This window comes from Pundamilia nyererei, unplaced genomic scaffold (genome assembly GCF_000239375.1).
Source record: "Pundamilia nyererei isolate P.nyererei 1_Seehausen unplaced genomic scaffold, PunNye1.0 scaffold00045, whole genome shotgun sequence".
NCBI classification, from domain to species: domain Eukaryota; kingdom Metazoa; phylum Chordata; class Actinopteri; order Cichliformes; family Cichlidae; genus Pundamilia; species Pundamilia nyererei.
In genome coordinates, this window is record NW_005187446.1 from 2,815,976 (window position 1) to 2,829,392 (window position 13,417).

The 13,417-nt window shown below is 41.8% G+C and overlaps 2 protein-coding genes across 3 annotated transcripts in view; both read right to left on the reverse strand.

Moving 5' to 3' along the window:
• The window catches only part of tars2 (threonyl-tRNA synthetase 2, mitochondrial), a 14,484-nt gene extending 9,295 nt beyond the window's left edge, over window positions 1-5,189 (reverse strand). Inside the window, exon 1 of one of the 2 annotated variants that reach the window (XM_005732066.2) lies at window positions 5,077-5,189. In XM_005732066.2, the coding sequence (XP_005732123.1) occupies window positions 5,077-5,130 (54 nt within the window). In that variant the 5' untranslated portion in view covers window positions 5,131-5,189. Of the gene's footprint in view, window positions 1-311; window positions 527-5,076 lie in introns of those variants that run through there. The other variant, XM_005732065.1, reaches the window with a different exon arrangement.
• Window positions 2,565-13,417, reverse strand: part of rprd2b (regulation of nuclear pre-mRNA domain containing 2b) — a 19,703-nt gene continuing 8,850 nt past the window's right edge. The window contains exons 2-10 of the mRNA XM_013910589.1: window positions 12,917-13,046; window positions 12,558-12,787; window positions 11,588-11,640; window positions 11,308-11,434; window positions 9,819-9,994; window positions 9,352-9,637; window positions 8,952-9,209; window positions 7,279-7,443; window positions 2,565-7,186 (exon numbers count right to left, since the gene is read on the reverse strand). Coding sequence (XP_013766043.1) covers window positions 5,154-7,186; window positions 7,279-7,443; window positions 8,952-9,209; window positions 9,352-9,637; window positions 9,819-9,994; window positions 11,308-11,434; window positions 11,588-11,640; window positions 12,558-12,787; window positions 12,917-13,046 — 3,458 coding nt within the window. The 3' untranslated portion in view covers window positions 2,565-5,153. The remainder of the gene's footprint in view (window positions 7,187-7,278; window positions 7,444-8,951; window positions 9,210-9,351; window positions 9,638-9,818; window positions 9,995-11,307; window positions 11,435-11,587; window positions 11,641-12,557; window positions 12,788-12,916; window positions 13,047-13,417) is intronic.

Genomic DNA, 13,417 nt, shown 5'->3' on the forward strand with positions numbered 1-13,417 from the left:
ATCTCGACAATAGCTGATAATTCAATATGAAATAAATATTTAAGTTGAATTAAAAACAAAGTTATAACTTTGCATTCATCACCATTTCCCATACATTAACAAACCGGGTATGGCTATCCAAAAAAAAGCCAAAACATGAAACAAAATTACGATAAAACCGAATTAAAAGCACATTAATCTTAGCTACCACACGACAAATGTGCCCATTAGCACATTTAACAGACAGGAGCATCAACAGCAGCTCACAACTCACTGAAAACACAGTGCTGCTTGCTAACGTTAGCCTCACTCAGTGCACTGCTTTACCGCACCTTGCTGTACTTCCTCTGCGCGCAAAGGGTCGCACGAGCTGTCGAACGACAGGTAACAAGCCGAAGCAGCTGCGTCACCGCCATACCAAACACCCCTGCCTAAAACAACCGCTTCATTCACCATTACCACATATAACTGTCCCCTTCACTGCAAGCGGCCATAACACCGGAAAGAACGGGTTACTGGCAGCAGCGTTGACGTAAAGACTGAAAAGTTATGACGGAGCTCCGTCTCAGCGTGCGCGCTCCTGACATCTACGCCAGGGCGCGCAATTAAACGCAGGGGAAATAGAAAGAGCGCGATGGGGGGAAAACATCTCTAGCCTTCAAAAATAAAATTACGCACTGTCCGGTCAGGCGCTTCAGACTGGAGTCACATATGCTGAAATTTACAGGAAACAGCGCATGCGTCGACAGTTCTCGTTTGTGGAGAACACTGCAAAACGGTGTTTGACAGCTTGCGTGCAAAACAAAGTAATTTCAGAGAAGCACCGACCTGCTGCATCACGACGGGCCCACAAGCTGAGCAGCAGAATCGGTGCTCTTAGCTTCCCGAGCCTGCTGCAAGTGTGCATCAGTTTAGTGCCCAAAGTACAAGTTTATTTTAAAACACGGAGGGAGGAAAGATGAATACAGTTTGACTTTCACCGAAAACCACATTCACTGCAGCTCTTATTAAAATAAGGGACATATTTTAAACCCTGCCCTCTACAGACTCGCTGTCAAAAGCTCTAAATAATTTTAATTATAAAACTATTCACTGGCCGTTTAATTTTGTGAACAGACTTAAAAAGCTGAGAATATTAATAAACAAACCAGCTGATTCTGAAAAGGAGCGTCATTATATTTTGGATTTAGAAATTGTGGGTAAAACAACCCAACGGAGAGATGAAGCGGCTTCATCAAGGACGACTTAAAGACTACAGCAGCCGAAGTACTTCTGCTCTGCCGCTTGGGGGAGCTACAGCTCTATGAGAGAAATCTACTGGACTTTACAGTGTAAATACAGTTCATTCAGCTTTAAATTACCCCAGCAATTACTTGGTGACATCACCTTAATTAGCAGATTAAACCATATTATAGGTAAGGTTTTAAAACTGTGTTTGGTTTAACATCATGTCCATGTTAAAATTAGGTAAAAGCCTTTTGCAATTAAAATGCTTCACACGCCACATGTCTGTTGGCCTCTATAAGGGCAAAAAGTCGATCTAGTGTTTTCCCTAAAGGTTCAGATGTCTTAATAAGCACTGAAGACCTTACATTTCAGCTGTATGACATTTTAAAAGTTTTAGCAGCAGATTAACAGGAACAGGGGCCCTAATGTGTAGCAGAAAATATCCACAACAAGAATAAATTATCCTGCATCATGTTAAATTAAATGAATGTAAAAAATAATTATTTGCTGAACACTGTGCAGCCACTGTTTGGTCTTACTGTGGGCATATTAATTACACACTAGAGGTGAGTCATCACTCAGTCACAATGTCTCAAGTGAGCTCTGCAAATATGGTCCAGAAATAGGCACAGGGTTTTTAAATGAACTTGAGTGTAAAGTGTGGCTTTCCAGCAACAGTGTGTGGTGTAGTGTGCAAGCTTCTTTTTTTTTCTTCTTTTTTTTTTTAAACAGAATGAACCAAAACAACAACAAATACAGAAAATGGCAAATGGAGCAGACTGATTACAGTCTGTAAAGCAAAAAAAAAAAAAAAAAAAAAGGATTTGCCAATATGTGAAGGCTGGTTTAAGTCAATTCATTAATGCACTGAAAATGTTACCCCTCTAATAGTTTTGATCCTTAAAAATAATATCATAAGATATAGTTCCCCCCTTAAGTATGCATATATTCACTGTGACAAAAATAAAAGCTGCAGAATGTGTGCATGTTCATCACACCAGAAAAGATTGGACACTCAAAGGGCGGTGATATAGCATCATTGATGAGAACAGCAGTGAAAGCAGTTCAACTTATATATATATATATACACACACACACACACAAACAGGCTGGTAGTTTTGTCAGTCATTTTCAATTGGTCAAACCAAGTTATCTTAAGGTCACGAGGAAGGGACGAGAAGGTGAACTTGAAGATGTTTTACAATTATTCTGTGTGCAATGTGAACACTGCAAACTGATTATTAGCTGCTCCTACATGTGACTGTGAAGATAACAATTTACAGAGGGTGGTAACAGACGTATAAACATTCAGGAAAACACCAGTGTGCCAACGCTGTAGTGACAAATATGCTTTGTGGTTACATTTGGGTATATTTTTTAAACAATGTATTCAGAGGCTTTATGCAGGAAGGTTTTCAGCATATTGATAAAACTGTAATTTCACCACAGCTTCAACACACACTTGAATCAAACACTAGAGATGTGAGACCACTGCACCTCTGACTTGTAGAGGTAAACTACTACCAATGTATGAGAGAGGTCAGTATTATGGAAACAATTTCTGGACAAGAGGGAGCATTAAGGCCATCGTGCTAATCTTTTTCTTCGTTGTTATTTTACCTCTTAAAAGTGGTGAGAGGTGCACAAGTGTTTTAGGGTGAAGCCCATGTGAGCACAAGGTAAGCACAGACGCTTGAAAGCAAAAGCATGAAATTAGCAATATAGAGAAAAGGGCCAAAACAATTCGAAGTATTCAAATGAACCATTTTACATGCAATCCTAATTAGCTTAAACACCATCTGTGGGTTCCTACAAATGGAAAAGCATCAAGTCTACCTAGCAAGAAAGCACAGCTGAAAAACAAAGGCTTTAAATGTTAATGTAATGGTAGCTGTGCAAATGCATGAGAACAATCTGAAAGGTAAAGTCAAACAGCGCAATTCAAGTGATGGATAGTGACCAAATAAAAATACCTCCCCCTCCCAGTTGAATTGAAACTCTGGATTTTATTCAAGAGTACATATTGAAGCCTAGCAAGGGTGTGGTTCAAAGTCTAATACTCCCTCCCATCCCATCATCCACTACTGAGTATCTTCATGACTCAGTCTAATGTGAAGCGCGCACAGGTAGACATTTATATATAGGAAATAAAAATGCATAATTATCTTCAGCCTCCTCTTCTGTGCGGTGGTTTCGCAAAAGGAGGACATAAACACATGATAGGTAGTGGAGAGAAAATCTTCTGGGCTAAAGCTTATCCAAGGCCTCGATCACAGTAAAGACGGGGTGCGTGAACAACGATCACTGTCCTCATGTACAGAGATAATAGCTTTAAAAAAAATTTAAAAAAAAAAAAAAAGAGAGGGGGGGGGCTATGTCAACTCAGTCTTTATATTTACAAGCTTAGAAATATACAGTGAGAGTGACAGAAGGGTGGAAAAAGGTTGAGCAGAAGAATATTATTTACAGCGGGTAGTTTGGAAATAAGTCTTAATCTCACCTGAAACACAAATCACTTCAAATCTCTCTCTCTCTCTCATGGAAGAAGAGATTACTGTCATGAATTCAATCCGACATTTTTGTTTTTTTACTTTGACATTTTTGGGAAATGCAGTAATTCTTATTCATCTGTTAAATATGATGCAGACACAGATGAGCTTAGCAGAGTACAAAGACTGGAAGTACAGGCAAAACAGCTTGGACTTCTTGAAAAAAAAAAAAAAGTGACTTCTTAGAGTTGTGCTGTTGCTGTGAAATTTATCTCAGAAGTCACTGCATGCTCATTATCCCCTGTAAAAGGTCCGTTTTGTATGGGTGAAAGAAATGAGATGTTTTTTCCTGATCTAGCTTTCCAACTGTTTACAGTTTTTATGTTAAGCGTCATCTACAGCATGCTGGAGATGAGTGATATTGAGCTTCATTACAAAACAAAAAAGCCAACAAACGCATTTCCCAAAAAGCCAAACTACTGCCCTGTTTTTCCTCAATATCATGAGACCCATCTTTCTTTTATCCAGCATCTCTCTTCTCAGATTAAAAAAAGAATAATAATAATAATAATAAAAAAAATATATCACACAGGAAAACTCTGAAGCCCCTTTCAGACACGCTCTCATTTTCAATTATCTCTTGTAACTTGTTCACTTCATGTCTGAATAAGCATTCTAGTCACTTTTCTATAATTTTACTAAGTGGGATCCAGTACAGTGGTAATATTCACAATTGCGCTATATAACATAGACATCGTATTTTAACTGGATTAATTTACGTTTCCAGCCTATGAGGGAGGGGCAGGAATAGCCATCACTTGCTACAGCACAGACATGGACATAAATATAAAGACCCCTATTTTAGGGAACAATGGCTAAGATAAGTAATCTTCACAAGTCTGTGGATAAGACTTCAATGGATGCACATAATAATCCAGTATGGCAATTCCCATGTAGCTCGTGGTTATGTCCCTAAGCCATGAGGAACATTAACATTAAAAACAAAGCGACCCATGTCTGAATGACAGAATGCCGTCACTGTAACAGACGAACGAAGCCACCAGCATGTCTGAAAGGGCTGAAATGTAGTTTCATTTTTCTTGAACTATTTTGCTTTTTTCTTCTTACAGGTATGCAATTCCTGCAACAGAGCGAATGAAACTTGTGCACGGAGAATTGTTGTGGGGGGAAAAGAAAAAAGATTATTGGTTGTTACATAACAATCTGCACTATGAAACTGATAACCTCTTAGCTTTACTGTGCAGTGTTAGATGACTGGCTACCTGGCTGAAGCAAGACAATTTAAATCAGCTATTTACACACAACCTAAGGTAGTTTTAATTCAAGCTAATTAACAGAGTAAAGATATCTGGGCTCATACCAGCAGGGCTAACACACACACTGCACTGCTAGATGTGTGGCTTGCACTTCTCATTCAGCTTGTCGCAGATGACCACTTCAGTAGCGTGGGGGTAGGAAAGGCCTCTTCTGTGCATGCAAGGGACCACCTGTGAATGGAGGCCCGGGGCGCTTTCCCCCACGAAACCCCCCTATGGGTAGATCTTGATTATGCTGCTGAGGGTTTCGGCCTCGCAGCAGGGACCTCTGTGAGATGGGAACGGAGAGGATTGGAGGCCGAGGAGTAGGCAAGGTGAGGAGGGGAACAGGGTTAGGGTTTTGGTTGCGGGGCTGCCCTGGAGGACTAGCAGAAGGTTTCTGGAGAGGAAGGGCAGCGGACTGGGTAAGTGAGCGCGAAGGAGCAGTGTCAACTGCAGGGGAATTAGGTGTGGAGGGTGAGGTTGCAGATGATGTGGGAGAGGGAGACGGGGATGGAAGAGGTAGATTCAGAGGCTCCTTCACTCTACCCAATAAAGGTGGAGGAACACCAGGGGTACCTGGACGGTGGAGGGGGGGTGCATGGCAGAGAACAAAGGGCTCTTTTACTGTGCCGGGGCGGGGAAGCTTAGGGGGCTCGCCTAGCAACGATGACATGAGGGGTGGGGGGGCCACTTTGCCTCCTCTTGGCCCTACTCCACCTCTCTCTGCAGCTTCAGGTCTGACTGAGTGAGGAAGTGGCAGAGGCCGGTCAGCAGGGACCATCACCCCTCCTACCATGACTGCAGTGGGTACAGCAGGGTGAGTAGGTGGAGGGGAATGGCGCTGTGGTATTGGGGGTGGAGGGGGTCTAGGGATTGCTGGAGGTGTGCTGAAGAAGGGAGATGTAGGAGGAGGAACTTGGTGGAGGTGTGATGGAGGAGGAGTCTGGATGTTCTCTGTGTGGTAAGGCAACTGATACTGAGTTTGAGGAAGATGAGGAAGGGGCGGAGGGGGGTGAAGATGTGGGGGGAGTAGGAGATGTGGGGGAGGCGGAGGCATAGAGGGGGTCATGTCCTCTGTGCCCCCTGGGCCAATGTTAAGAGGAGGGGGGACAAGTTGTGGTGAGGGAGGCTGAGCTTCCAGGTATCCTTCCTCTTCATACCACATGGCTCCTCCTGGTCGACTTCCAGGTCCTCCTCCCCGTCGAGAGCCTCGACCAATCACGCGTATGCTCTCTACTGTCTTTATGCGCTCTCCAGTGAGGGGTCTATTAGAGTAGCCTAGAGTTTGAATGGGTGCCCCTTCGGTGCAGGGTGACACGAGTGTCTCAATACGATGGTATTGCCCCTCCTTCCCATCTCCACTTGGAGACATTTGACCTTTTAACTTGTCTTCTTTTTTTCCACACTGACCTCCTTCATCTGAACCAATGCTTGCCTTACGAGAGCCGGCACAGGGCCTCCTCTCTCCCATTGCTCTGTTGTTTCCCATCATCCTTAGCTGACTTTGCTGATCATCCTTCTTACCCTTCATGTCATTACTAGGAGAAGAGGAGACCAGCTTCCTCACATGCATCACTTCATTGTCTTTTAATTTTGTGCCGCTCTTTCTTCCAGCGCCATATCGGGAGGTGGGCAGGAAGTCTCCATCATTGCCGCTTCCCGACGGGGTGATAGCTGCATCCCAGGGTTCATTGCGGTAGGCTGTGGGTGAGAGGTTATGACCTCCAGATGAGCCCACAGATTCTGGCACACTTGCAGGTGTGTCCATAATCTCATCCTGGGTTGGGGTGCCGGCTGCCTCGTCTCTCACTGGGGTCCCATCCACCCCATCAGGACTAACATCACCAAGAGCGAGACTAAAACCTGGATTACCCTGCAGGAAACTGTTGATTTTGGATTCTAAGCTGGGGGGAGAGACAGAAGGAGCTGAGGGGCGAGGGGGGGGAGGTGGTGGAGGAGGGGACAGTTGTCTCTCTCTCCCCCAGTCTCTGATTCTTCCAGGTGTTTCTCGCTTGTGGCTGTTCCCCAGACCAGCTTTCGTTTTTGGGGTAGTTGGGGTGGTCGGGGTGCTGGTGTGCAGAGCTTTAGAAGGTGCTGATTCTGGGGAGGTTCGTGTACCAGCAGCAGCACCAGAGGTGGTGTTAGTCACACTATGCAGGAAAGAGGACAAACCTGACAAAAACAAAGTGTGACAAATATTGAAACAAGGTCACTTCGTTAGTTATTCTTAAAGAAATTCAATAAGCCAAATATATGGATCTTACCTGTTGTGTTGGTTTTAGACAGAGCATTAAGTATCCCTTCAGGTGTGATATCAACACGTGACAGGATACTGGCCAAGGCAGGGCTTGGAGGGGTTCCTTTGGAGGCTGCTGATTGGCCAGATGGGGTTGTGGGTGTCCCAGGAGATGGACGAGGTGATGGGCTTGCTGCAGAGAGAAAGATCAAAGCAGCCCCAGAAATTTAACAAAATTATTTTAAATGTACTGAATCAAACAAAACGTCTTAAACTGGAAAAAATGTTCTGTGTTCCAACAATAAATTGAAAACAACATTAAAGTTAACCAGCAAGTATGAGCTGCATGGTCAACAACTGACTTTGCTCATTAGTCTGTTCCACAGAGATCCCCTGTTGTCCAGACATAATTAAAAAAAACAAATCATTGAGCTACGCTGGGTGATGTGCGTCTTCTTTACACAGAAAAATGTAATGGCGGCTTATTTGGAAATGGCTCCACAGATAATTAACCACAACCACTTTTACAGTTTCCAAGAGAGTTGTTCATGTAATGCAGAGGTCATTACATATTCCTGGAAATACTGTTAACATTGCTTCACTAACCCATTGCAGGCTCTTGAGGGAGGGCTAAAATGAGTGAGAAACATAAGAACATTTGTTGATAATTTCAATTAGCATTTCATATTTTGTGAGCACAGTCAGGGTTGAATAACATCTAGATTCAAGTCTGAAAAGATAAGTGATCAATGTAGTTAATTCTAGGACATTCAATTGAAAATGTTGTAATGAATACAGATGATTATAAAACAAAAAGTACAATCAGAAAGTTCTAGAATTAAGCACATGGGGAAAAAAATAACAAAAATATATAGTGGCAGCTGCCAGTTCTACCCTTCAGCTTCCTAGTAAATGCACCTATGTTATGAACTGGAAAATTAGGTGATTTTCAGATAACCTGACCACTGACCCTTAACCTTGATGTCAAGGTCACTGACATTAAAACTCATCTGAGCTTTTCAGTACATGCACCTACAGTATGAACTCATTCTCGCGTTATTGTATTCACAAACTTGGGTTTCTAAACCACCTGCCCACTCAGCGGAGTGAGAATGAAGCTTTTATAGCAGAGAGGCTTTAAAAAACAAACAAACAAACAAAAAAAGAACCTAAAAATATTCCTGGATTTAAAATCTCCCTTTCAAAAATCATATTCTCATCCATAGCTGATCATCTTTTAGGTCAGAACTTGAAGTCCAGGTCTGTCCCCTTAAACGGCTCCTTCTGGTATGTATGGCCAACGGTGAACACACCACAGTTCAGTTCACGGCGCTTGCGCTAATGTTTTCCTTGACATGCCCTAAAATGTTAGAGCAGAACTTCACATTGACTCTCTGAAGTTCACAGTGCACAAACCTGTAACTGTCCTGATCTTACAAGTTTCAATATCATAGTCTCATCACCACAGATGATGGCCCACAAATGATGTTTGCTGTTGATGTGGAAAGTAGTCTGGAGGCACATAAGAAGCTGATCTTAGAAGGAAGATGGCCTAAATTAATATCAAGTAACACTTTTAAAGCCCGTCTTGTCCTGGATTTTTTTTTCACAAAACAGAACAGTTTGTCTTGTTTTTTTAAATTTTGTCTAATAACCACCAAGCATAACACAGAAAGTCTTGTCCCTCTTCCACAAACATACCTGTATTCTTCATGGCGGAGGTTAGCGAGCTGAGAATGGAGGTAATCTTTCCCAGGTCCACCTTGGCCAGATTGACACCCAGAGGGGTGGCTGGGGTACTTGTAGGAGTAGCAGATGTGGGAGTCACTGGGGTGGTTGTGGTGGTAGTAGCAGAAGCATTGTTCTTAGAGGCCTTCGCAGGCGGATTTGGAAGCTTTGAAGGCGCATCTGACTTTGCAGCCTTAGACATGGCAGCAGCTGGCTTTTCCTTCTTATCATCTGAGAATGAAGGAAATTCAAAGAGCTCATATATTCTCAAAATTGAATCACAAGTTTGCAGCTTTGCAACTTAACTTTCTAATGAATTAATTTGGAGACAAAAAATTATATCATAGCACAACCACAGATCTAGGACACTCACCCCCTGCAGTTGCAGCATCAGTCTCTTCGTCAGACATATCCATGTCCTCCATGTCTCTGTTGTCACTCTGCATTTCTCCTTCATCCATGGCCTTTCCATCCAGATCTGGATCGAGCTGGGCTCTGCTAGCCACCATTGCCATAAAGGGTGAGTCAGAGCCAGTGGGGGAGGGGGCATCTTCAGATGGTGAGGGGATGGGAGAGTCCTCAGGTCCAGGTAGAGTGGACTTGAGGGAATCCAATTTCCTTTTAAGACTGGCCACACGATTGGCAAATGCGTTGTAAGCCTGAGGAGAACGTCGAAGAGAGAAACAAAATTAAGCTCAAACAGTGGAATAGCTGGATCACCAATCAATGAAATAAATTAGTTCTAATGTTTTAAATACAAATGCTTGAATATTTCCACTTTAAGACCAACTAACTCTAATTGTTTTGATATCTTTACATCTTACAAAAGACAACACCTACATTGGCCACAATCTTAACTTCCTTGTACTGCATCTCGTAGAAAATATCTGCGTTTCCCAGAGCCTCCAGCAGAGGAGGTCCTGCTTTCAACTCTTTCTCCAGGAAGCTGACAAACTCCTGCAGCTTCAGGCTGCCATCCTCAAAGTCCTTGGCAAATTTGTTCCCCCCTGCCTTATCTAACACAAGAGACAGTTGACAAGCAAGCCATTAAACACAAGGTTTACTCAATTTTTAACAAGTTAAATCAGAAAAAAAAAAGCTAACAGAACAGTCAGAAGGTCAGTGCTGATGCCGAATGCATCAGGGGAAAAACAAATAAATAACACACTTTTTTTCAGAGAACTGCATCCCGCTTAACAAGAATAATCCATTGACCTATCCATGAACCCTTTTCACCGATGCCATTCTCAGAAATGGTACATGGGCCTTTTCAGAAATGGTACATGGGCCTTTTCAGAAATAAGATGCAAAGACTTAACAGCCATTGTTTACGGTGTGTGTTTAATGTGTGTACTGGCTGTACAAGAGCTTTCAGCTGAGGCTAGAGAAAAACTTACCAGTACTAAAAAACATTTCAAATACATGTGGAGAATTCAAATCTCCTCCACATGTAATTTGTTTAAATTATTTCATTTATAAGCTCAGATATCAGGGAACTAAGCACAGTTCATTAGTGAGTTTTGCACTGAGATGTTTAAAACAAACAAACAAAAAAAACTCCCTGGTGATAAAGCGGAGCTGATGCATTTCAGAATGTGAGAACACAAATGTCTGTCCCAGTCAGACTGGTCATTACTTGGGTTTTTAACCTGCACTGTGGTTTCAGATTGTGTCAATATGCAAGCAGCACAACTAATAGTCCCGTACGTCCACCACAAGCTAGTGCTAATCACGTGTTCTGCTGCCCGCACACTACATCAGGGAGCACCCTCGCTTAAGAGAAGATAGATTTCTCTTATTATGAGCATGTCTTAAGCAAACAGTTTCCTTCAGTGTGCTGCATGTCATAAAGGACAAATGTTGAAAGATGAGACTAAATTTTTAGATTCTGTAACATAGCTGAAGCAGACTAATTTACAATAAAATACAAAAGTAAAAGCAACACAGCAAATATCAGATGAAAATGAATTGGCTCACTTTAACAAGTGCAACAATTTGAGTTGTTGATATGAGTATAAAGTGTTGTGACAGTGAGGGATGTGTTGCCTTGTAGAGAACTATTTTAAAAGGACTTTAGGTACAATTAAAGTACAGGTGTGTTGTCTAAAACCATCACAAGTCCATGTTTTTATTGTTTGTTTTTAACTTTACCCTCCATGCCCACACCAAAGGCCTGTAAGAAGCCAGGAAGACCCCTGCTAGTGATATATATACTTGTTTTGACAGGCTATGCCAAGGACATAAAAATCCAGTATATTTGAGACTTAAGAGAAAGTACAGAAGACAACAGGTGTGCACTGATGTACAAATAAGCCCAGTGACATCTGACCTTTAAGTCTCTTGAGGGCCTCCGTGCTGCAGACATCCACCCGGAGAGCTGACAGCTGCTTTTCTTGAAACTCTTCTTCAGCAACAGCTTGCCTATATTTTAACAATTGTTCAATGAGGGAGTGGGGCTAGAAGAGAGAGAGTGCAGATGATTTAACATCACAAGATGTTGTTATATCGTGGTTGATTTTCAGGCTTTTTAGAAAAGAAAAGAAAAGAAAAGAAAAGAAAAGAAAAGAAAAGAAAAAAGAAAAATCCAGGAAAACACAAAGAAGGCCTACCGTGAACTCCGCCACAATCTTGGACTTCAGGGCAGCTTTGGAATTAGCAGGAGCTAGAGAGTAAAAATAAATTACTTTAAAAACACTGTAAGGTATCTGGAAATATTCCAAACAGACAGCGTTAACTTAAGGATGATTTAGTAACCTATGCCCACACTAATATGTTTTCAGCAGTGCCCACACTACCTCAGTATTTTAGCACCTCAAACGGACTTTTCGTTAAACTGCTGACTTTCAGTTTTCTTTGAACAGCGTTTTCCCACACACATACTTTATTCAGCAGCGCCACCAAGTTATATTTTAAAATTTATTGAAGCATTTTTAAAATTTATATTGCTCATCAATGTACAAATTTAATAACTAGCAACCTACAATACTCCCAATTACCAGCAGGTTGACCAGAGGAGTGTACTACCAAACAGGAATTGAATTTATTGAGGTAGGTCAAGGTCACTGAGACTTTAGTTTTTAGTTTGAAAAAGTTTCGGAAATCCTAGGTGACTATTTCTCAAGTTATCACATTCACAAACTTGGGAGTTCATGTTGCCTGCCCACCTGCCCAGTAGGGTGCCGACAATATCCTATCAGCTTCTTATGGATGAGGGGTAAAAAACAAACACAAAAAACAAAAACAAAAAAAACGATTTCATCCATCCATCCATCCTCAGAGGCTGGGTTGCAGGGGCAGCAGCTTAAGCCAAGATGACCTTATAAATATATTTAATATATTTTAATATTTTTGAATAACATTTTCACCTTGTCATCATTTCAAGTAAAGAAAGTTCTGGTCTTTCTTTTTCTGGACATTGCTGTTCTTCCTAAGTAGTCATTTCTGCATCTACCATACGTAACACAGTCATGCAATAAGAGTTTCCTGGCATGTTGGTAAAGAATATATAGTTTGGTTTAAAAAAAAAAAACAAAAAACAAAAAAAAACACACTGACAAAACTCTGAAGTGACAAACTGACCATTTGCAGGTGTAGCCTCTTTTTCCTTTTCCTTTTCCTTTTCCTTGTCCTTTTCTTTTTCCTTTTCTTTTTCCTTTTCTTTTTCCTTTTCTTTTTCCTTCTGCTTCTCTCGCTCCTTTTCCTTTTTATTCAAGTTGGCTTTGAACTGGGCAATGACCTCCTCGGGATACACACTTCTTTCTTCCCAAATGGAAAAGATCCTTTCCACTGACCTGCGAACCTTCCCATCTCTAACAGAGTAAAATGATAAACAACACACAGACCTTAATACCTTTTCAGTGATAGGCATGACGGGTTAGAAGAGAAACAAAATGCAGTGATGGCTGGACAGTACCGTAGAACAAACACTATGTACTTACTTGATGAGCTGAGCAGCATTAGGAAGGACCTCTGAGAAGGCTGAACGAAAAACGATGGCATTCTTTCTTTTGCAGTTTTGTATCACATCGTTGGCAAGGTAGAAAAGATTCAAGCGGTGATTGTTATCAGCTAAAAAAAAGAAAAGCAGAGAAATAAAGGACTCAATCTGGAGTTTAGATCACTATTAGCCTATTTACACTAGTTTCTACTTGGTTTGACCCGATTCAATTTTGGCTGTTTTCCCATTGCAATTGAGTACAACCTGAGGTGCGTGGGGTTGTGATGTCATTTGTATGCAACACAAACGGCACAACAAAGGAGGACATTGAGGTGATGTACGAGTTCCCTCGTTGCAGGGTTTCAAAAATGGTGTTTTTGATTTTTGTCAAGGACATGCTGTCACGATTCATCAAGTTACACCACTGACTAGCCAGAGTTCAACCACTCTGGTGACTCAGTTACTGCAACTTTGCAACTGTTACCTTAACACAAAATTTCTG